The 23,722-nt window shown below is 42.7% G+C and overlaps 1 protein-coding gene across 2 annotated transcripts in view; it reads left to right on the top strand.

The window, feature by feature from the left end:
• Nucleotides 1-694: 694 nt before the first annotated feature.
• ZNF609 (zinc finger protein 609) overlaps nt 695-23,722 on the top strand; it is a 75,606-nt gene continuing 52,578 nt past the window's right edge. For both annotated transcript variants that reach the window (XM_070953306.1, XM_070953307.1), the window contains exons 1-2: nt 695-780; nt 20,297-21,177. In XM_070953306.1, coding sequence (XP_070809407.1) covers nt 20,428-21,177 — 750 coding nt within the window. In that variant the 5' untranslated portion in view covers nt 695-780; nt 20,297-20,427. The remainder of the gene's footprint in view (nt 781-20,296; nt 21,178-23,722) is intronic.

Raw genomic sequence — 23,722 nt, 5'->3', positions numbered from 1 at the left:
CCCCACTCTGCATTACCAAGGGATGCCACCCCACCCCCATGCATCATCCCACTTCACAAAGGTCCCTGGTACCCTTCCGAGCATCCTTTGCAGGCTGACCAGGGAACCCACCTCTCCTGGCTGGTACCCAGCCCCCCGAGGGGCTGCCTCCAAAGGGAAGAGACACAGCCATTGGCGGATGACCTGCCTAGATACCCGGGGCCGGGCGTCGTTTCCTCCTCCCTCCCTCCCTCCCTCCCTCCTTTCTCCACCTTACAACCGCACACCGACGTCGCTGCTGCTGCTCCTGCAGCCGCCACCGCCTTCCCGATCCGCGCCGCGGCTCCGCTCCAAGCTCCGTGTTTTCCTTGAGCGCGCGCGCGGCAGGCAGGCAGCCAGCCAAGCAAAGGAACGCTTCCTTTCCGCCCGGCCTTTTTTTTTTTTTTTCCCCCACCCACCCTCGCGTTCCAGACTCCGCGTCTTCCTTCCCGCCGAGCCGGGTTTGTTGCTGCTGCTGCTGCCCCGAGCGCCTCGACTCCCCCCCCCTCCTCTTTTTTTTTTTTCTCTCTTCTCGAGCGGCCGCGCGGAGGGAGGGAGGCAGGGCCGGGAAGAGCCGGATCGCAGCCGCTGTGCCGGCCGCGCGCACACTCCCCTTCCCACAGGCGGCGGCGGCGGCGGCCGTGAGGAGGAGGAGGAGGATGGCGGGCTCGTGAGGCGACGACGGCGGCGGCTTCATGGAGGACGAGGCGGCGGCGGCGGCGGCGGCTGAGGGGCGCGCCCGGCCCCGGCCGGGACCCGAGAGTGAGTGTGAGGCGAAAAGGAGGCGGTGGTGGCGGCGGCGGCGGCGGGCGAGGCCGGGCGGGCGAGGAGTGAGGGAGCGAGCTCCTCATGGCGGCACGCTAGGCCCCGGCCTGGCTCGGGGTTCTCCCGCTGAGGCCGGAACGGCGGGAGTCGCCTCACGCGGCGGGGTGGGGGGTGGGGGGGGAGAAAACCCCACCCCTGGCGAAGGGGGTGGGGCGGAGGGCGGCCTCATCCGGGGCTTTTCCCGTGGGGGGGGCGAAGGAGAGGGGGCGTCCCTCTCTCCCTCCCCCTCCCTCCCTCCCCCTCCCTCCTTTCCTCCCCCTCCCCCTCGCACAAAAGCCCCGGTGCGCCCACCGGCCATGTGGAAGAAGGGCAGAGGGGCCGCTCTGCGGGGAAGGGTGGGGGAGAGCGAGGACCCGGAGACCCCCGAAGGAGGGAAGGAAGCGGGGTCGTCCGGCCAGCCGGCCGTCCCGAGCCGCCTCCGCGCAGAGGGCACGGCCGGGGTCACCGCCGACTCTTCCCTCGCCTGTGAGGCCGCTCCGGGCACGTGTGCCGCCAACCTTAGGTTGAGACCCCCGGCAGGAGCAGCTCCCGCGGCGGCGCCTCGGGGTTTTCCGCGACTGCCGCCGGAGTTCCGCAGCTTCGGGGGTGGGGGGAAACTTGGGGGAGTCTCCGCCGACGGATCGGAAGCCCGGGATGGGTGGGTGGGGGATGGGTGGGGAGAGAGACCCGACTTTGGGGGGGATCGTGGCAGCCTTGAGGGTGATGAGGATGGGGGCGATGAAGGGTGCCTGGGGTGGTCTTTTCTTTTTGGGGGGGGGCATGGGCTCCGGGACGCGTTTGATGGCGGCAAGAGTCGGGACTGAGGATGCAGGGCTTGTTGGGAGACACGTGTTTTAATCGGTGGCGTTTTGTGCCTTGGCTTTTTGGGACACCGACTTAGGTAAGTAGGAAAAGTGTAGCGGCAGCCCGGTTTCTGCTCCTTTAGAGGAGGTGGTAAAAGATAAAGGTTTAGCCAGAGGGGTTAAGGTGACTCCTGTTTGTGGACCACAGGGAGGGGGTTAAGCAATGGGTCTGGTAAAAAAAAAATTGTTGCATGGAAGAAGTTCTTAGTAGATACACAGGTAGTGGACTACACGGTTCTTAGTGGACTACACAGGTAGTCCTCGACTTACAACAGTTCCAAAGTTAACAATGGCGCTGAAAAAGTGACCTGTGACCGTTTTTCCACGTTGACGACCCTTGAAGCCTCCTCGTGGATCAAAACGCAGATGCTTGGCCACTTGTTTCGTATTTATGACGGTTGCAGTGTCCCAGAGTCATGTGAAGGCTTTGGCAGCCTTCTGACCACTAAAGTCAATGGGGAAACCAGATTCGCTTACCGTGTTACTAACTTAACCAATGCAGTGATTCACTTAATTTTGTCATAAAATGAGGAGGCAAAACTCACTTAACAGATGTTTCATTTAACAACACAAATGTGGGGCCCAGTTGTGGTCGTAACTTGAGGACTACTTGTGGTTAATGGCAGGTCTGTTGTAGGTCTCCTGTTGGTGCTTCTGGTATCTCTCAAGACTTCCATAAAATCTCAGCGTCCTGAAGGAGTTGCCTTATCTGAAAGTTATGCTTGACAGTTGGTGTATGAGGAACATCATAGCATTCAGGCCTGGTTTCTTGCGGGACATTTCTAGCCAGTCTGGCTGCCTCACATGGTACAGACCAGCCTCCTGCCTTTGAAGAGTTCCTGAATCTAGAGTGAGAAATGACAGCTCATCAGCAGTGCCCTCAATGGGTTGAAGTAAAGGCTGTTTTAACAGTTGCGGATGGTTGTAGGAGGAAATGAATAGGTAGGTTGAAATGTTCTGCGGGAGCCAATCTGGTTGCAGCTGGCTTTATTTATTTATGCCTACGTTTGGGATTTATTTGGACTGGTTATTTGACTTGGGAACAAATGCCTTTTGTCAGGGTTTGCTTCTGATATATAAGAGCTGTTCCTCTGAAGCTGAATTCTCACCTTCTGTGTCTTAGCTTCCATCAACCACTCTCTTCAAGAACCAGAGCCTCACCGTGATAGAATTAAAAGCTCTACTTTTCCCCTCTCAGAAGGACAGGTGTATGTTATAGGACAGTGATGGCGAACCTTTTCGGCATCAAATGCCCAAACTGGAACGTGCGTTTCCAGAACCCTGAAAACTTGAAGACAAGCTGGCCAGTATGCACGCGCGTGCCGGCCGCCTGGTCTTCTGGTTTACGGTGTGCACATGCACACCAGCCACCTGGTCTTCGTGCGTGCTGGAGCGCCGGAAACCTGAACACCAGCTGGCGATGGCGCACGTGCCCACAGAGAGGGTTCTATGTGCCACCTCTGGCACGCGTGCCATAGATTCACCATCACAGTTATAGGAGTTCTGTTGTAACTGTTACCACTTCTGATGAGTTTCAAAAACTTAAAAACTTTCATTGGTCTGTTTTGGGTCCCACCCGTGATACTACAGTACCATTGCTCTGAAAATGGTTTAATTTATACCAAGTCCTGTTTTGTGATCTTAGTTTAGATTACACTGAATCTTTTAGGCCTGCATGTGTTGTGAACTGCAAGGAAGTTTTAATCTTTAAATGTTAATGTACTGGAAAATACATCCACAGCTATCTCCAGCAAACCACTTATCTGGTTAAATCTATGGAATAGTTAACAGTTCATACTTTGTTTTGCTCTTTTGATAGAGGTGCAGGATCTGCACAAACAAGTTATTACCTCAAATGAGTAACTATTTGCTCTGTGTCCTACCTCCGCAGTGCAAACCTGATAGGAACTAAGTCCTTAAATTTTTGGATTTCTGTACAAATAAATAGGCACAGAATGTCAGTACAAGCAGTAGCTAGTACTTTTGTTCAAATACTGTTTTTTGATCTGCTAAAGACTCTCTTGCATAATTATAGATGACAAGTAATCTCAGTGGAAATCCTAAGGAATATTTTTAAACTCAATCTGTCACCTAGTTATATTATTTAATATTTTAAAATATTAAGATTTCGTAGGTTTATTTTCTGTTAATTTTTTAATGCGTCTCAGTAGTATTCTAACCAATAGTCTTTTGCTTGGTATTTTGAATATTCTTACTAGACTTCCATTATGTTGGATATTAATAGAGAAATGAGCATTACCAATATTTAATCTTTTTGTTAGTACAGTAATATCAGAAAGTTGTACTATTGTTTCATGTTTTTCCCATTGTGTGAAATGAGAAATCACAGACTTTGATGTCTAATAACCATACAGATTCTCTTGACGGGTTTCAGTTTTCTAAGATAAGAGTTATAATTTCGACACTTGAAAAAATAATGTTCAGGGATTTTGCTGCTGTTTTGGTGGGGTGGGTAAGTGCCATCTTTTGGTGTAAGAAATCAAGATTTATAAAGGGTGAATGAGAAATAATTTCATCTTTTGACTGAAAGACATAAGACTGTTCAGACCTTGCTGTTTTATTACTCTTGTCTCAGTATGTTTGTATTTTGAAGTTGTGTGGGTGACAAATGCTTCTCCAGTTTACAAGTATTAGTTCAGTTATTCAGATCTCATTTTGCAGCAGCACGGTCTGTTTGCTAAACAAACTGCTGCATGATTAATGTGCAAAATAAGGTACATTGTCCACATCATATTCTGCTTTCTCTCAGAACTTTTCATTTTCACCATGGAATGAATCAATCTGAATATTTCAAAGGTAGCTAATTCATACTCTCCATAACAGGAAATGATTTGTGGACCAGATACAAGGATTCAAGACCAGCTCACGCCTGAAACATCATAAATAACTCTTATTTGAAATTATTTTGTTCCTATCTTACTTTTGTCTTCCTTGCTATTGTTTATTCTTCATTTGTTAATAGTCTTTTCTTGTTTTTAATGTTTTATTTGTGAAATTTGGGTAGCATATGCATTTGAATAAATAAATAATACGCTTTAGAAGTATATCAGACAATGGTCTGCTCACATTATTCCAGAGGGAATAGAGAATAATTTGGAGAGAAGTCCCCTTTTACGCATCCTTACTTATGGTTTAGGAGAATGCATGCAGTTGGTTGTTAAACTAAAAATCAGTACATCAAAATCTGTCCTGAAAGCATAGAAGCACATGTGTAAAGGTTTAAATAATAGGAAAAAATACTTTAAGATACTGATTTTCTTTCCTTTCTTCCTATTATGGTGTTTGTATAAAGCACTATAAATTCTATAGATTTTTAAAATACTATCAGAATAAAATGTGCTGTCACTCAACTTTGTACAAAATATGTAAATTATAATTTGCTGATTTCAAGTCAAAAATAGTGTGTTCTTTTAGTTAAGATTGATCACGACCTTATTTGTTAACATAGCTGTTTAATTGGTAAAAATGCTTCTTAAAGTACAATTAGAGATTATGAAGCTTTTCAAGGTTTTTTTTCTTCTAAAGAATAAGAACAAGCAGAATTAACAGGTAAAATTGCAGCAATAATATTCAGTTCTAGGTAATAAAATGACATCAAAATGAGAACTAACAATGTATGTGGGAAAGAATTCTTGCACTGAGCTAGTAAGCAGGAGGCTGTGGGTTCTACTAATGGGATAAAGTGAGCTGAGCTACACTTTCTTAGTCCTAGAATAATAGGTTCTGGTTTGCAGGTAAAATTCCTTGTACTAAAGAACTGTGATAAGCCTGTTTTTTCTCTCTGCTGCTCTGGTTCTTGCAAACCTGGAATACTTGCTGATTCAGGTGAGCAGCTACTGAAAGGTTACAGGGAAGGGTGTCAAAAGAAGCATTTAGTTGTTCTGTAAATAGTTTTTGAGCTGATGCTGGGGGACTTCTGAGCTTTGTACAGGCAGGTGGCAGCTTAGCTAGGTTCAATTTGTTCATACTGGTCAACCATAATAGTTGGCCTGTCTTTGTGCTTATTCACTAGAGAACTGGTGCTGTGCGAGAGGCCTGGGCTTGGAGTCAGATCACTGTATGGCAGCTGCTTTTGTTTGAAACGTTTTGTGGTCTTGCTCTTTCTTTGTGGGCCTCCTACTTCTGACAAGAGAGTGAACTCATCTTGGGAGATTCACAGAATTATTCTAGACAGACATTTCCAAGCTTTTGAACTTCTGTATCCAGAGAATGCACATTAAGAGCTTCTCGTCACACAAACACCCAGAGATAGTATCTTCTCCTGCCATTTAGCCTTAGTATAAAGTACAATTTAGTGACTGGCTTTAAAAGTCAGTAAATCAGCATAATTATATGGATTAATAACACATAATGGTAGGATGCTAAAGTCTGAAACTGTTCTCACTATTGAAATTAAAACAAGAGATTAAAATCTGGTAATAAATAGTGTCATATAAATTACATGAGATAACAGACTAAAAATAATCCCCCCCCCCAAATCTAGTCTGATACTAACAGAGGCCACATGAAATTACAAGATTAAGCTATAAAATAACAGATTAACGTAGATGTTACAGGGATTATTTAATTTTATGCAAATCTGTAAAACCTTAACACTGAGATTTAATTGTAAATTTGGTTCTTAGTTCTAATATTAGAACTATAAAGTTCCAATACAGCTACACAATGTAGATGACAGACCAGGAAAAGAAAAATACTTGGACTAAACAAAGATAAAAATAATTTCTTACTTTATTGTAATTTATAATCTAGATTAAACTATAGGTTTGCTTTATTTTATTCAGCCAAAGTTGTGAAAGGGAAAAAGAATGCCTAATACGAACAAATTGCAAAGAAAATCCAAAATCCACTTTGGAACATAGCAAAATGGCAAAGTTAATTTTAACCATAAGGGTCTACCTTTATGGAACCTGTAATAGTATGAAATCTTATAAAAAGAAGTTGACACAAAAGGAATATTGTCTACATGGATATTAGTTTAAAAGAGGTGCTATGAGGAAATGACAAGCATCCCAGTAAGAAGAAGCAGCACACTGGTACACATGCGGCTGATTCAGCAGCTCTAGAAAGGCATGGATATCAGCTTTTATTGTACGGGATACCAGCAAGTCTTCCTTGCAAAATTTCAGAGAGTAAGGCACTAGAAGCGGCCAAAGAAAATCTCTAAAAGCATAAGGCAGAGCAAGAATTTTAGTTGGATTTGCAACTAAGTAGCAATGGATGGTTCTGCTAAAGTCATTTTGTTATATCAAATCTCATGCACGGGGGAGCTGGAGAAAGGCTGCAACCTTTTAGTTTTGATTCCAGTGAATCAATTATCCTCCTGGAGTGATGTTGATCATGTAGCGTTAAGGGGACTTAGACCTTCTGGATGATATATCAGCTTAAGCCGTTACACTAGTCTGCTTTGCCAAATCTGGCAGAGGAGATGAAGCCAGCTTTCCTTTACAGCATTTGAAATGCACCAGGAGTCACTAAAATCAACTTCAGAAGTTTAGACTGTATTTTCCCTAGTTGAAAACCTTTGTTTTATTACAAGCAGCCACTTGATAAGATTTGTTAATGTAAATGCTGCCCTATACAGAAACAGCCTTTGCTCCAGTGGGGCCTCAAGTTATACAGGAAAAGTCTATATCATAGTGATAGTATCTTCCAATGGAAGTTCTCATTAGATAATTGCAGTGCTGTGAATGGGCCAAGTGCCTCACCCAGAGAGCAGGCAGTTTGGTTCAGAAAAGGAGCCACATGATGGTAACCTCATGCTAACTGGAGCCACTGTGAGGGATCTGTTTTGGTAGCACCAGGTAGGATTTCCAGAGGCTTTTCAACCAGTCTGCGAGACCCCATGGAATGGAAAAGAAACCGCTCGCTCCGGTAGGTTCACAAAACTACACAGTTTGCAATCTGACCTGACATCCATGGTGGATAGAGGTGTGACACTTTGGCCCTGATAATTATTCAGAGCATTGCCCAAAGAGCAGAGATAGCTGAAAGAGGAGATAACCAAGGTCTGTTGAAGAGCCAAGCCGATGGCAAATGTGCAAACAGAACTGTGTGACCTCCGGGACCTCAGTGTAAACCAGATTGTAGTTTCAGCAGTCTCACGGAAACCATCGCTCCAGACCACTGTTGTGAGCAAAATTTACAAGAAAATATGTTCCAAACCAGGAAGGAAGCTCTGGCCTGGTCTCCATTCTTTCCAAGCCACCGAACAGGTTCATCAGACAGTTGACCTTCAGAATGGAGACTATGATGACTAAGGTTAGAAGCCTTTATTCCAAACAATTGGCTAGCCTCTATAACTTTTGGTGGTCATGCTAAGTATGCTGACAAGCCTACCAGAAATTTCTCAGATTTGTGTACATGGTTCAGTTTATCAGGATCAGATCATGTCTGTCCCCTTCAATCTGATGCTGGAATTTTTAACCAGAGTGATGGCATAATGGGCACCTGAGGGCTTATTAGGTTCATATTTTATCCCTGTTTGGAAAAATAATTGAATTAGCTTAATTCCAATTCCTTAGAGATTGTGGGGGTAAGACTATGTTCTGAGCTGCTATTATCTCTCCCTGCGGTCTTGCCAACAACGTGAGGGGTTGTTTTTCTGTAATCTACTATTTCTCATGTTAGATTCTTCTGTAGCCTGAATGATTGTTCTGGAGATAGGAAGAGTCTTCCCACTTTCAGATCTATCATCTATTCAGATGTAGTATTCACCTTGAGGGAACCAGAGAGCTCTTTATGTTTATCACGAAGTTGTATTCTCATTCCAGACTGCTCCAGTTGCTTCTGCTCTCATTACAGGAATAGAGAGCCTCCAGGATCCGAATAACCCTGATAGTCCTATGCAGGGGGCAGATCCCAGACGTGATGATTTATAGTAATCTATTCTAAACCCCCCTCCCAAGTATAGTTCTCAAAGAGCCAAACAGAGAGAAGATAACCATAGATGTCACTTGAGCAGGATGAGGAGGTCATTTTGTGTCTCGGTTCAGAACCTGTGGCCCAGTCTAAGGCCTTCCTCCTGCCAATCTGTTGCTCAGAGATTCAGGCAGTGTATCTGGGGTTGTTGAACTTGTAGCATCCGGTGAGGGGAAAGGATTTCCTAAGAAGGATGGACAATACTATAGCCAAGTCTGGCGTCACTCCCCCCCAGGGAGGCATGAGGTCAATGGGCCTTTTAGAAGGAGGCAAATCACTTAATGAGGTAAGCAGAAGACCACGTAAACAATGAACACAGCTGGCTCAGCCACCAGAGCAGACATTTTACCCAAAGGTTTTTCCAGAAGATAACAGAGATATTCAGTTTATTATGGATCATCTTATTTGCAACAGAGAAGAGCAGGCATTTCTCATTTGTCCATGATGTCAGAGCAGAGGAGATAGATGATCTGCTAATGTGATGGCCAGAGGGTTTGCTCTAGACTATTTCACTGGCATAGATCGTGTCCAGAATAGCATAAAAGATGAATCTTCTCAAGCCATGAGTAATTGTGACCGTTCCCTTCTGGCTCAGGAGCCTGCACTTCTCTGCATGGATGTCAATAATTAAGAAATGGCTATGGCTTCCTTGGGGCAAAGCAGAATCGCTGAGGGAGGGGGCCGTTCTTCACCCAGACCAAAAATGACTTCCAGATTTGAACAGGGGTGCTTAGTGAACCCCAGTTTTCAGATTTCGTAGTGAAGATTATCTGCTAGATACACCAGATCTGATACACCAGATGATCTGGATGATATGAGCCTTGGTGGCGCAGCAGACTAAAGCGCTGTTAAGTAGCACCAGCTACTAGAACATCACTTGTGGGGTGGGTGTGAAAGCCCTACTAAGCAGATATATACAAAAAAAGTACGAAGGCTATTGCTTAACGCATTGTAAGCCGCCCTGGGTCTCCGGAGAAGGGTGGCATATAAATCGAACCAATAAATAAATAAATAAATGTTTGACTGACAGTAAAGGAGAAGGAATCTAGAATACTGGAAATTCTGGGGTTGCTGTAAGGTGATCTAGATAAAATGCTGGTATCAAATACCCTGACAAGGCAAGCTGCCACCATTCAAATTACACTTTTGGGTGGGTAGGGAAAATTTCAGGTTACCAGGCTTGTGTGCCTTTTCTCGGGGGGGGGGGGGTGTTGGCTTTTATTTCTTGTCCAGTTGTTCTCCGTTTCTCATCATGGGATTTAACATTGGTCCTCAGGATGTTGACCCCAATTCCTTTTGAGCCAATTAAGCATATCTTTATGAGCATCCTATTTAGAAAGCAGCCTTACTGATGGTCTTTAGCCTCCGCTAGGCAGCTTAGTAAACTGACAACCCCTATCAGTGCAGGATGACCTGAGTGTGTTCCGTCGGGAAAAATTGGTGTGAAGACCAGATCCTGTCTTTATATGCAAGATAAATTTAACTTTTTGCTGGGCACAGGAGATTGTTCTTCCAAATGTTTACCCAAATCCTGTTAATCCTAGAGAGCAAGATAGTTTGTCTATCTCCTATAGAGCAGGCAATCTAGGGAGGGGAGTTTCTTATTCTTCTATTGGCAGATGGGTTAAGGAGTCCATCGTGTGGGCTTGTAAGTTAGCAATAAACAGTTACGGGAGACATTATTGCTATCTCAAGGGAATACCAGCCTTATAGCCTTATTGGCATGGATTCCATTAGTAGAGAATTGCAAAGCAGCCACATAGTTAGAGTTGTCTGCCTAAAGGGGTAGACATTGGCAAAGACATATTCCCTTCCCCCCACTCTAATAGAGCCCATTCTTGCAGCTCTACTTTCAGAAGTGACCAAGAATGGCACTTAGATTTAGTATGAGATTCCTTCCAGGTACAGTCCCACCCAGGTAAGAGCTTGTTCTTCAGGTCATCTGCCCAAGTATTTGCTGGAAGGATCTTGTTTCATGTCAAACGGTGAGCCTTCTGCATTCCGATTTTAAGATACACAAGCCATAGAGAATCACGATGCGTGCTGTGAGCTGTTTGTGGAATAATAGTGTGTTCTGTTTATACTACCTTTTGGCTGAAGTCAGTTCATGCAGTTGAGAAGCAGGGCTTAATCTCTATGGGATAGCTGCTGCTTTTTCTTTTTTCTTTTTTAAAGCCAGAGAAGTTAAGCCTTTCATTCCAGGTCCATCTTTAGTGATTAGAAGGACATCTCACAGAAAATGCAAGTGTTAATTTACAGTAGAAAACATCATGAGGTCTCAGGGCAGTGTTTAAGCTTAGTTAAAAAATATTAAACATCTCTACATCCCCCTTTGAGAAACTGTAGTGCTTCATGACATTAGAAGAAAAATCAAAACCCAATTGCAGTTAAAAGTATAAAATAGGATTCTCATCTGTTTTAGCTGTCTCAAACTTCTTTTAAAAATAGCCCATATTTAGAAATCAAAAGTTTAATTGTACCTTTATGATATTACTTAGTTGCATAAAAGTAGCCAAAATGGAGCTGTTAATAAGATGGGCATTTTTTTTCATGGTTTAAATATTGATTTTTGTGCTATTTTACTTTTTTGTCCCGATTGTTGTTTATACACTGAATATGAAGATACATTAGGACTGGGTATGTTCTTTTGTATACATGAAAGAAATGCATATTCTGCTTTCAGAATAAACCATGCTTATTAAGTTAGCAACTTAATTTAGTTCACATGCATATATGTTTGCTTTATAAAATGTTACTTTATAATATTTTGCAGAATGGAAAAAGAATATGTGCCTTGGGGCAATGGGACAGTAGGAATAAAACCTGTGGAAAAAGAAAAGAACTTAATGTTACTTTATACAAAAACTCTTCATCTACGTATTGTTTAGAGTTGTCTGGTTCGTTTTCTCTTTTCCTTTCATTAACAAAAGAGGAAAAGTGTATATTATAGACACATGGTGTATTTCTTCAATATTTGCTCTGTTTCATTCTCTGGTTCTCTTGTATCTTTTCAAGTAAGTCTTTCTTTGTATCAAACATGTATGTAAACAGTACCATCCTCGCCCCTCCCTCCTCTCTCTGTGTCTTAGACATTAAACTTATTTTTAAGAAGTCATTTGTTCAGTTACATACATGGGGATAAAAATCTGAATTTTATTGTTTGTATTTTTCATGTACTAATTATTTAACTAATATATTAAGTAATTTCGGGCTTGCTACAGTTTGTAATTGTTACGTTTTAGTCATGTTAACATTGATTTGGTAGCAGCCATGAAAAAACAAATCTTACATATCATTGGTATAGTGCAATGATGGCTAACCCTTTTGTCGTGGTGTGCCAAAAGCACGTGTGCACACGCGCCAAGCGCACACGTGGGCCCGCATCCATAATGCAATGTGCGCGTGACACGCTCCTACTTCCCCCACCCTGTGCATGCGTGCACGACCGCCCATGCTCCCCTGCGCATGCGTGCATGACCCCCGTGCTCCCCTTTGCATGCACATGCAACCCCCCACACTCCCCCACCCTCTGCGCATGCACACATCTCCCACATGCGCCCCATGCATGCGTGGCAGAGACCTAAAAATCAGCTGGCCGGCGGGAGATGCGCGCGCATGTGCGGTGGAGCTGAGCTGGGGCAACGGCTTGTGTGCCTGCAGAGAGGCCTCTGTGTGCCACCTACCTGAACTGGTGCAAACCGGTACCATTTCACTCCTGCATCATGGGTATAGTGCATTTAATTCCCATATGTGGTTAATCCAGTAAAGTAGATCTCTTGCATTTCATTGCAATTTGGGAGGGGTGTCCACATACAGTTGTCATGTTCTCCATTCTATCAAATGAGTGAGAACCCTACAGGTATGATATTCAAGAATGGGGATTCTGTTATAATGAAGAGGGTAACTTTCTGCTTCAGGGCAAAAACTGTTTTTTCCGCTGCAGTTTTTACTTTCTCATATCATGACAGGAGAAGATGACAAGTGCAGGTAAACAGTCTACTATTACATATAAAGCCCATCTCGTTTCAACATGCCTCACTTAATTAGTTGCTGAACGAATGGAACTTCAGCTGTTAGCCAACCTAGCAATCGTCTTTTATGTCTAGAATCTGGTTTGGCTTTATTACTTATTTATTGTCTTCCCTGAAGACACCAAGACATCCCGAGCTGCCCATTTCTGATCTCCCTGAAGAAACCCTCAGTTCAACCTGTCTACTGCCCACCTGTAGTGGGGTTGGAAGGAGTGAACAGGAGCTTTCATGGACATACCTGAAATCACCATTAAACCCAGTATGCCTTGTTCGCTACTCTGCAGGCTAGCATTTTAACTGTTGCTTGTGGCTTATTAGACTTATTTCTGCTTATTCTGTCTTTGCCCAGGATGTTTTCCACTTGGCAATACTAAATAATAATAAGCCATTATTATAATTGCTTTTCCTTGGATGCTCAGTGGCATGGAACAGGCATTTATCTTTAAGCCCCATAACTATGTAGTTATAACTGCTATAAAGAAGACTAGAATATACTTTTTTGTATTTTTTTTTCTTCTTTCTTTTCTATTTTGGCTTGTCAGTAATACATATGAAAGGGTTCTGGGTATCCTTGTTGTTTACAAGGTGAACATGAGCCCACAGTTGATGCAGCTCTTAAAAAGGCTATCTTGGGCTACATTAATAAGAGCATTAGAGTCCAGATCAAGCCGTGAGTTCTCCTTTGCTAGAGATGAAAGTGAAGTTACATGCCACTGATGGTTCCAGTAAGAACAGGGTTGCAGCAGATAACCTTCCTAAGATCCCTTCCCATGATTCCTTGACATAGCTTCCGTCTCTGAGGAGAGTGGAAATGACGTAAGCTGGTTGTGTGAACACAGCAGCATCTCCATTTTGTTAATTTGATTACATGTTGTTATGTCAAAATGTAGCCTTAAAGTAAGAGAAGATGAAGTGTATTGTTTGTTTTCCAGTCATTTAATTTCAGAAATGGCAAGATGGGTCCATCTTGAGGGTCAATTTATTAGGGGCTGTTATTGTGTAAATTTGAATAGAGGTGAGGGTTGGCTAGAGAAGAGGGATAAGAAAACAATGAGGAGTACAAAACACAAGAACCACCTTGTGGGACCAGATCAGAATTCTTCATTCAGCATCCTAAATCCAATAAAGGCCGACCAGATGCTCCCAAGAAGCTCACAAAAAGGGAATCAAAGCCATCACCTTCCCCTTTGTTGTCTTCCCCTAAAAAGCATTCAGTGGCATGCTGCCTCTCAATTTGGAAGTGTCAATTAACCTTCATGGCTAATAGAGTTTCATGCTCTAAATAGTCTTATTTAAAGCATTCTGTTCCATTAGGTTCTTGTGTGTTCATGAAATACACAACTTAGTTTGAAGCAGCCGCAAAGGAAAACTCCCAAGATTATATGTACAATGCAGAATGAAGAAATCTGCCATGCGGGATGAGCTGTCATTTAAATTGCTGTCTCCCCAGCTGATAGCTAGAAATGTCGGGATTAATTTAAGCTAAAGGCATCACATCTTCGAACATTCGAACAGGAAAAAAAGTATTTATTTATTAAATTTGTTTGCCATCCATCTCATCACAATACATGAACTGCACATTTGTACTGAAAAAAAAACCCTAATAAATTCAAGAACCAGATTGTCTGATAATTTAGGTAAATTGAAACCTTGGGCATAAATAAGACCTTAATCCATAAACCTGTTATTACTATATCTGATATTTGGGGCAGTGTAACCTATTGCCTCCTGTATCATGATTTACAACATTGATTTTAAAACAATTAGCCTTCTTTTTCAGATCATACAATCTGTTCTGAAGTCTTGCTGTTTATTTGGTCTCTCATTTACAACAGTGTCATATATGTGTATAGATAGGCATAACTCAGAAGCAGGCTGTTGGACATATTTTATAACTATAGTTATTTGCGTCAGAAAAGCATTACCCCCTGACACAAAGTAAACTTGCCTTTTTATTACTTTTTAAGTACTCTCTGCTCTACCTTGTATACCCTGGTGGTAATCCATCTGTTGTATGCTAAAGAAATTGTCATAAAGAGTGAGTAGAGTATAATCCTCTGTGTGGTTTTGTTTGGGCTTTTTGATGTGTAATTATTTCTCAGATGAGAAGCTGGATAAATAATGACTCAGGTGGGCCTTTCGTAATTACAACGATTTTGTAAGATTATTCTAAGTTACGGACAGGTGTGAATAATCCCGTGTGGACATTTCATCTTTTATTTCAGTCTTGCTTTCCCTGTACATCCCCATCTTTGTGGCTGGGCATCCATATTATAGGGATTGGGGGGGCGGGGGCGGGGGTTGCAACAGCACATTTTTGTAGTCCGAGGGGGATCTGCCTCAGAAAGAGAGAAGCGAAGGCTCCCCGCCTCCCCCTGCCCAGCAGACAGTTCCTTAAACGAAAAGCAGCGAGTTAGGAAGCTCCTTTGTGCAGATTCCTTCATCTCCTTCTGGCTGCCAGCTGGCTTTCATTCAACATTGTTTTCATCGCTGGAGAGAGCGCAAGAGAGAGAGAGAGAGCAACATCTTAAAAAGGAGGCTACAAAAAGACATGGGAGTTGCTGAGGGAAAAAGAAGAGAGAGAGAGAGAGAGAGAGAGAGAGAAAGGTTCGACCTAAACAAAGCAGCTGGAGGGAGCCGGGCTCTGTAGTGTGAGGAGCTCAGAGTGCAGCAGCTTCCTCCTCTGCCAAGCGAGATGCATCCCCCCTGAGTTTCTTTAGTCAGGAAACAAAAAAGGAGCCTGTGTTGAGGTGGTGGATAGAGGAGAGCCGTGGGCTGGCTGCCAACCCCAGGATGACGGGAGGAGCGACCCTAGAATACAGCAGCAGCTGCTCGGGCTTCCACAGCCATCTCTGGAAAAGTAGGCACGTAAGAGGCTGGATGGGGTTAACGGAACAAGGTCCCGGGTTACGTGGAATTATTCTGGGCCCTCCGAGGTGAGTCTGTTACATTTGTCGGAGGCAGATCCGTCTCAAAAACTGCTTTGTTCTGCTCTGATTGCTCTCACTTGTTTTCCTGGGGATCGCCTGGAGCCAGAAACGCACACAAGCTGGCTTGTTCTGGCCCTGGAAAAGACAAGGCAACCATCTGAAATCCCATGAGCCTTGGCCAAGCTCTAGAGCTGCGGTTGCCTGGTGCTGGAGATTTTCCACCGTTTCTGTTGTTCCTCAGCGATGGCATTCCTGAAAGTTAATCAGGTTGAAAATTGCTGTGGGTAATGTCTGGAAGCAACTAGAGTTCTGCAGGCTTGAATGTAGCTGGTAAGAGGCGTTCTCTTTGTATGTAGCTGAAACTGCTGGTGGGATCAATCCATCTCTCGGTGTCACATCGTTCCCAGTTGGCTTTTCTTTGCCTTCTTTACTTCTCCGCCAAAGGTCAGCAGTAATGCAGGCTGTCGTGATCAGCAAGAGAGCGGAAACTGTGTGAAAAGTCAAAATGAGTCTTTACGAGATCTGATAGAGGTGTCTTCATAGAGGCCACAGTTTGGAAGTCAACTTTCAAGTTGCTCTTTAGTGACACGACTCTTTCTCGGAATGCAGATGCAGTCGGTGGTGGTTTCATGCAGCCTTTAATGGAGTTAAATTATTTATGTCTGGCCCTGCATATGGGTGGTTTTCCCAAGTGAGGAGCTGTCTCTCTCAGTATTTCTGTTCCAAGACTTCCCTTAGAATCCTGTTGGAAGGCTGCCAGTTGTACAAGTGAATACATGCAGTTTCTGCTTTGCACGGGTAGAATTCTGCATGGCAAGAAGGAAATGGAGGAGAATTCCTTTGCTTGGTCTTGGATTTATTCCCCATCAGATGTCCGTAATTTCTTGGGGTTTGGATGCCTATTTCTGGTTTCTGTACTAGACATTCTGGAGGGGCAATATGCCACAAGCTGCAGGCTAAGGTACGGTAGGCTAAATAGGTTGTATCATTTCAGACATCTGGCTGAATCCACAGTGCACAGATTTTATTAGTTACGTTTTTCAGCTATAATTTTCAACAAAACGAAATATTGGGACTTTCATGTAATATACAAGAGGCAAACTTCTGCTTTATTTCTGTTATTTTTATATGCTCCCATATGAAAGTTACCCATCACATTAAAAGTAAAAATACAGCAAAACTAAAAAAATAGAGTAAAGTTTTCAGACATACATTCAATAAAACTAGCAATATTATTAATAGGATAATAATATATGCGATAACCAGGACACACCTCTAGAGTACATGGTAGCAAATTGCAGCTTGAAGGTTCTCTGGAAGAATTCCATGTCAGTTGCCTTCTACAATGATGCCAGTATAGCTGCCAACCTGGTCTTTGAGGAAAGGCTGTTCCAAGTACCCCTAGCCTCCCATAACCCCTTCCCACCTAGGTTATGGTGAGCACCCCGGTCGAGAACAAGTGCCCAGGATGTGCATTCCTAATTGGAGGAGAGTATCCTAAAGATACTTGGGAGCTAAGTTCATAAGACCTTGTAGGTTAAAAACTAGCACCTATTGAAAGCCAATATAACAACATAACACCTGAAATATGAGTATAATGTGATTGTAGCAGTCCTACCTGCTACTATATAGGCTACTACTGCATTTTATACCAATTCCAATTTCTGAGTAGTCTTCAAAAGTAATCCCAGGTCAAGCACACTGTAGTAATCTTAGTAATGTTGAGGATGTGGGTTACTTTAACAAGAGTTTGGGCAGAAATTATTCGCACATTCATACCTACACAACCACACCCAAAGAAGCCTAGACAGGCATGGAACTAAGACACCAGAAGTGGAATTCATATTATGAACCCTAATTCGTATTAGTACTCCACCCATTGTAGTAAGCATTTGGTGGCACTGATAGAGCTTTGATGGGGCAGTGGTTAGAATCCAAAGTTTTCGCATACACCCTTCCTATTTTCTTAAAATGTGTGCTGCTGCTGAACTGATCAAATGATGATAGCCTAGTCTGCTTTATTAAGCATTCAAATACCAAATGCAGGTAATATTTATGACAGAAGTGCAATTGTGATATATAAGAAAAAACATCAGCTCATATTTCTTTGCAGTTTGTTGTTTTCTGTAATGAGTGTAAAGATATGATTGCCATGGAAGGTATTTACTTTTTAGTACTGACAGAATTGGTTGGCATAAAGATGGTTTACACTCCCTGTTTTTATTTGCCAGGTGTGCAGTATTCAGATCTGAAGCAGGAAAGGAATTCCAGATCCAGCAAGGGTGGATTTACTGTGCCTGCCAGCAGCTCCTTAAAGATGCTGGTTTTTTTCCTGAACTTAGACTGTAGCTGAATGGTAAACATATTTTCCAGGGACCCATGTGTAAGTCTGGAAAAAAGCATGTCTTCTTTAAAGAACATCTGGCAGATGCAGTAAATACATCAACCACATCTGAAGCTCCTTTCCTGCTTTGGAACTGAGCACTGCATGCCAGATTTTTGACCTGTTAACGAACTGCAACTCTTCAAATTCTGTCATCTGCCATTTTTCAGTATGACAATTTAATTTTGTATATTGCAACATTCGTTCCTTAAAAAGCATGATGCATTATTCTATGTTAAAAGCAAATCGGTCTTGGATCAAAGTAATTGTTGTGAGTTCTAAAGACTTATTTAACCAAGGCGGTTTAATTATTAATAGTAACCACATTATTAACTTGGTTTAAAATAAACCATGTATGCAGTCTCCTGATACATGCATGAAGATGGATTTGGGCTATATTTAATACAACAGTGCTTCTGAGTAGGCATCCTTCTGCAAATCTTAATTCCCATAAGCCTTTTCAATATGGCAGAAATGTCTGTAGAATGCTGTAATTTTTCTTCCAACCTCTTGAACAATGGCAAAAAAAAAAAAAAAAAATTGAAATTGCATGATGTTCAAGGAGTGTTAGTATGCACAGGTTCCTCCTCTTCTGACTCTAGGACATGTTTCTTGTTCTATTAGTACATAAAAGATGGGGCACGTCCATAATCCATTTTGTGGCTCTGCCCTTTCTTTAAAACTACTCCAGTTAGGAAGAAGGTTGCTTCTGATCTCATTAGGAGGAATAAAGGCTCAGGGACAAGATGTGACAAGCCAATCAGCCAGAATATTTCAGGGAGACAAATAGTACTGTAAGCTATGTACTCTATCAGAAGGTGGGGTAGCGAGAGGCTGCTGTTTTACAAAGCCATTCCTGATTCTGCAGCTGTTTATGCCTCTGCATTTATCTACCGTAAAGGGAAAATCACTGCTGTGTTTTTTAAAAATGTTCTGCTCTAATACCAACTCTCAGTTCCTGAGGTTAAAAATCTCCATAATGACCTGTCGGAGAGCAGATTGTTAACAGCCAAAGTCAGACAATCTTTGGGTGAATGAATGGAAAATAGTGCAGTAATCATATGAATTAATTGCTAATATTATATCTTGTTCCTTCCTCCTGATCTATTTTACCAACCTGCATCCTTGTGCTTCATGGAATTAAGAAATAAAATGAAAATACAGTAGCCATCTCTCTAAAAAACAGTATTGCTGTTGTGTTACCCTAAGTGTTCCCCATGTGTTACAATACAGACCATCAGTATCTCGTGGTTAGCATGGAGCCGCAAAAGACAATAATGCTTCAAGAAAGCCACAGATGGAGGGGCAGCCATGGGTTCATAGGCGCACCTGAGAATGCCCTTTGCTGGCATTTGGCTGACTGCAGGGAAAATGCTATTTCATGTGCTAATTATGCCTTGTAAATATAATTGTCTTATATGTATCTTATGGAATGACTGACTTTCTCATTTATATCCTCCAGGGTACAGAGTCTTCTTGAAGATTTATTTATTTACTATATTTGTATGTCACTTATTCTCAAAGGTGTGATGGTCACTGAATCATTACAAGCTAAGAATCATCATAAGCTAGTAAAAGGGAACCAACATCTATGTATTATTTGGCCTATAAATGCAGTTCTGCATACGGCTCTCACTGTTCTAATTTATACTGTTCTTACCTGATTGTTTACCTAATTTGGACTTTTTAAAATTTGATTCTTGTCTTTTACTATCACTTTTTAGTAAATTTCTGGGACCGTTACATTATATTGTGGGCAGTAAACATAGCTTTTTCTTTTCTAGCCTTTGAGAAGTTGTACCTTGGGGAAATTTTGTCCTTGTCCTTTGGATCCTGTATTCATTTTATGTATACCATGTAACTAGTGGGGGAAAAAATGATATGCAGTCTAAGCTATACAGGACTGATAGACTATAGTAGAAAGCAAATTCTTTCCACAGAGAATGACTCATATTTATTCCCAGGCTGCTCTAATAAAAAAAAAAAAAAAGCAAAGAGTAAATGAAGGGAAGTTTAGAGACCGTAGAGAGCAACTGCCCATTGTAATAAACTTATTGGCTAAATTTATAAAAATTGTTTGACTTGATGTAAGAGTAGAGGCCTACTCTTAGTCCTATGAAAATAGTTCAATGTGGTTTGACTTTCAAATTTTTCTTTTAGCCTGAAATTAAAGCAGGAATAGCAGATGATATTCAGTTACTCTCCCTGGGCATTTTACATCTGCATGTAAAATCCTTTCCCATATTTGTATGTTGTGTATGATTTTAGAATACGCTTCCTAAATAATAGCAATATAACATATGTTGTCCCTGCTTTTCCTTTCAGCCATTATGTTATCACCTGGGTACTTCTTGATCACTGGAGGCTTGAGAACATAGCTGAAGCTGCTACTTCACACCCTGAGGCTGAAGGAGCAGACAAGAGGCTTGAACCTTGAGGTGGTTGTTAACTCTAAGATGTCCTTGAGCGGTGGAGCTACCGGAGGGAAAGGAGTGGATGCAAACCCAGTTGAGACATATGACAGTGGGGATGAATGGGACATTGGAGTAGGGAATCTCATCATTGACCTGGACGCGGATTTGGAGAAGGACCAACAGAAATTGGAAATGTCAGGCTCCAAGGAGGTGGGTCTGCCAGCCCCGAATGCTGTGGCGACATTACCAGAGAACATCAAGTTTGTGACTCCTGTGCCAGGTCCACAGAACAAGGAAGGCAAATCCAAATCCAAGCGGAGTAAGAGTAGCAAGGACAACGGCAAGGCTGCCCCAGGGCCCTCCCTGTTTACGCCAAGTGAAGGGACTACTGGCAAGAAGGAGGTTCAGGGGCGCTTGGGGGATGGTGTGAACTCTGGGGGTTTGGTAGCTACCATTGCCCCCAAAGGCTCTGAGAAATCAGCCAAGACTTCTCGCAGCGTGGCGAACTCCAAGAAGGAGAAGGAAGGTGGCTCTTCCAAGAGTAAGAAAGAAAGGAGTGAGGGTGTGGGTGCTCCAGCAGAGAAGGAGCCCACTGTACTCCAACCTCTTGCCTTGGCGGTCAGGGTTGGGCAATACGATGGTGGCCAAGGATCTGATCCTACTGCTGCTGCCGAGCAGCTTGGAGGTATAGCTATTGACACGGGATCTGCACTCAATCCTTTGGGAGTTAAATCAGAACTGGAAGATGGGGATAGCGAGTGCCGACAGCTCAAAAAAGTCAAATCGGAGAAGGTAAGACACAGGTTGGTTTTCGGGGGTTCCTTGGATGCTGCTTTTGCTTGAAATCAAGGGATTATTAATATCCACAGTGTTTTTCTTAACGGGTGGAATATGCTGTCCCGTAGTTTACGTGACATGCTGTTTTGCTATATGGTGTCACTTGTTCTGGAATCTTGATAGTTAAGTGGATGTCCAGAAGAACTGGAAGGCTGATTTTGTAGTTTTTAATCCGCTGACGTGAATGGTTGTTTCTAGAAGGCAATTGATGGAATGATGAAGGTGTAGCTATTAATAGCTCTTTGTTGCAGCTAGACAACCTGGGAACTTCCTATTCTGTTCCTTATATTGTTTGTATGGAATGACTTTAGTTACTTTATTCTGTAACTCGGCCTATTTATCCAAAGGCACGTATCTGGAGAGGAAGGAAAGAGTCACGACAGGAGGTCCTTGGTTAACAACGGTAATTGGGGCCAGAACGTCAGTCACCAAACGAAGCAGTATAACTTTGTTTGGTGTCTTTGTTTGGTGCAGTGTCTTGTGACCGCAGTGGCAATCCCAGCAATCCCTATTGCCGCCGTTAAGCAAGGATCATGAATTGTTAAGCAAGGACCTCATTACAACCTTTGCCATTTTCCAACAATCAGTGGAAAAGACAGCAGGAAGTTGCAGGCCCCATGTAGCAGTCTGGCATGTTGATAAGTGGCGGCTCTCAGGTGGGGAGGTTGCGTGAGTGGCTAGTGCAGCGTGAGTGGGGCTGAGGGTGGTTGCTGCTGGATGGGGAACACTTACCATAGCGACTCGCAAGTTTCCCTGCCAGCTTCCCATTAATTTTGTTTGTGGAAAGCCGATAGGAAAGGTTGCAAATGTTGATCCCATGGCTGTGGGACACAGCAGCCATTGACAGCGCCAAGGTCACAGATTTTAATCATGTGACAACGGGGGTGCTGGACTGCTGGAACTTAGAGGACCAATCATGAGTTCCACTTGTTCAGCACCATCATAACTTCAAGCGGTTGCCGAACGAGTGGTCATTAACCGAGGACTAGCTATATTCCTAGGAAGAACAGAAGGAACGAATAGGTAAAGCTGCTTGGTTGCATCAAAAGATTTTAAAAGCAGACTGTGGGTTTAGAAGCTTGTGTGAGCTGTATAACTTGATATATTATTTCTGCCACTGCATCTCCCAGCACATCTGTGAAGTGTCATCTGCCCGTACTGAATTATTTATAGCAACGTACTGTTTTTGAGGAGAAAAGAGCATCTTCATGGATTGTGCATAAGGCTTACTTGACCTTTCAGGTGCTAGTCTAGGAAATGCTTAAAGCTAATGGCTTTCAGAGAATCAGATCTGTAGCCCAGCTGATAGCTTATTACTTTCTTCTGCCTAGATTCTGGAAATAGCAAAGCTTTATGTATGTATGCATTGCCTGGTTTTAGCTTTATTATTATTTTTATGTGGAAAATATTGATGTGGAGAAGCAGAGAAAAATGCACATAGCTACTTACGTATCTCATAAAGGAAACAAAAATCTACCACTTGGCTTTATAGTGAATCGAGAGAATTCAGACAGGATTTATGAATACTTGCTTCTCCACTATAGGGTAGCCATTCCCAGCCTGATGCCTTCCAGATGGCTGCTGAAGTGGGACTGAGCTCTTGCTTACACTGGAAAAAAAGGGGGGGAAACGCCTATTCAGTATCATTTTCTCCAGAGTGCTGTCAAGGTTCATCACTTTCCTATCATGGTTTTTATGGCAAGAGCTATTTGCGGAAGAAAAAGAAAACATACTCTGGTTTAAGTGCTGTGGAAGCCTTGTGATGGTTAATAGCTGAAATCTGCATTTTCAGGATGCTTGTATAAGAAGGGAAGATTAGTATCTTTATATTTTAATTTCTTTCCCTTTCTATCAATGCGATGACCTAGAATATGCAACTAAAATAGCATATATTGAAAGGATTGGCAGATATTTTTTAAAAAGGTGAATAGAGATGTTTTTTCGCTGTATGTTTATTGTCGTACTACTGAGCTAGTTTACTTCTTTCCTATTGATTATAGGTAATGGTTTGTGTTTATGTTGAAGCTTACTGTCATTATTTTCTGTACGGTATAAAGAAAAAAGACCAGCGGTCTTATGCCTTTTTTCAACCAACAGATGTGTACAGAAAAGTAGTGTGACAGTTCTGTAATATGTGGAATTTAGATTCCAGATTCTGAAACAAAATTGATTAGCCCTGTCAGATCGAGCATAAAGCTGGTTCTGCTTTTTATAGCAATGAAAATAGCCTGTGGTAAACCTAATAGGAAAACATGCCTTATAAGAGTCTTGTCTGTTTTCTCCTTCTATTATCTCCAGGCAGCACATCCAATGGGAGCTGTATTCCAACTTACCTGGAGGGCAAGGATTTAAGAAAAAATGTTTAGCTTGAATTTGGCAGTAATGCATATCTTTATAAAATTGGAGTAGCGACAGAGTCCATTTCAAGGCACCTTAGCAGAATCCTAACCATTAGATTTGGCCCTGAATAGAAAACGAAATAGTTGGGAAAAGGTTTTCC

Source organism: Pituophis catenifer, unplaced genomic scaffold, assembly GCF_029215685.1.
Source record: "Pituophis catenifer annectens isolate HBS135680 unplaced genomic scaffold, rPitCat1.0.hap2 SCAF_14, whole genome shotgun sequence".
NCBI lineage: Eukaryota > Metazoa > Chordata > Lepidosauria > Squamata > Colubridae > Pituophis > Pituophis catenifer.
Note: the sequence above shows the minus strand (reverse complement) of the source record. Positions and strands in the feature narration are given on the sequence as shown.